This window comes from Rhagoletis pomonella, unplaced genomic scaffold (assembly GCF_013731165.1).
Source record: "Rhagoletis pomonella isolate Grant_MI unplaced genomic scaffold, Rhpom_1.0 Rhpom_scaffold_00002, whole genome shotgun sequence".
Taxonomy (NCBI): Eukaryota; Metazoa; Arthropoda; class Insecta; order Diptera; family Tephritidae; genus Rhagoletis; species Rhagoletis pomonella.
Window position 1 is genome coordinate 10,888,621 of NW_023458556.1, and position 1,098 is coordinate 10,889,718.

General features: G+C 34.2%; 1 protein-coding gene across 1 annotated transcript in view; it reads left to right on the top strand.

The window, feature by feature from the left end:
• Window positions 1-219: 219 nt before the first annotated feature.
• LOC118734445 (forkhead box protein O-like) overlaps window positions 220-1,098 on the top strand; it is a 10,241-nt gene continuing 9,362 nt past the window's right edge. Inside the window, exon 1 of the mRNA XM_036464165.1 lies at window positions 220-267. Coding sequence (XP_036320058.1) covers window positions 220-267 — 48 coding nt within the window. The remainder of the gene's footprint in view (window positions 268-1,098) is intronic.

Below are 1,098 nucleotides of genomic sequence, written 5' to 3' on the forward strand. Positions count from 1 at the left end.
ATATTTTGATTTTAAAATAAAAAAACAGGGGTATACTTTTTTTCGGTATAGAACAATCCTAGGGGGTGAGAGCATTAAATTTCCGATTTTTCTTTTCTCCCATACATACTTTTTTGGACCACCCTAATATACATACATACTAAAAAAAATAATCATCTTCAAACGCTAATATTTATTCGCGCGTATATGTACGAATAAAGCATTATCGCACGTCTAGAAATGTCAAATGCCATACATTTTTGCACTAGCACGTACAATTATGTACAGGTAAGTTTACTACTAACTACATTAATAACTCGGTGCTACAAAAAAAATTGTTCGCATGTACTTCATATGTCAAGTAGTAGTAGAGGTGGTACAACAGGTCTAAACAATAATTTTGGCATGAACAGAATTTCGGGATGTTGGGTCAAAACGGCATTCATAAATTCGGTAAATTGCTCTGAAATCTCTCAACTTTTCACTTTTTCAGTTCAGGGAATATGTCGCCACTACTCTAAATGATCATGCGCGAATAAAAGTAATATTTGTTAATCAGAGGGCATTCTTGGCGTTATCCTCCCGTTATTCCCATGAAGCATAAATGCCATTCGGGTCCGCACGCACCAGTGGATTTTAGTCACCTTTTACGACAAGCATGCCTTACTGCGGGTATATTCTAAACCCCTACAATTTTCGTTTACTTTAACTTTCTCACAGAGAGAGAAGCATGACAACAACCACATAGGAGAAAAAGTTCAGAACTAGAACTTAATAAGTCACTTTTAACTTCAATGTTCCCTGCAAACCAAAGTTCCCGAAATCTTAACGAAATCTTTAGGAGTATCTGATTTCTGTAACGATTTTTTTCCGAATCTTCAAAGAAAATTATATGAAATGGTTGACACGAACTCGTAAAGAAATTTCTGTACGAAAAATAAATAAAATTCTGAAAAAAGTCTGCAAGAAATTCTTCACATAGCAGCATTATTTTCATTTCCTTACCGATTTTCTTCCGAAATTTCGTAAAAGAATGGAAGTGTGCGTAATTTATTTCATTTTAGAAAATTCGGCAAAAAATCGGATGGGATCTTTCCGAATTCTTTAAAATTTCTTTAC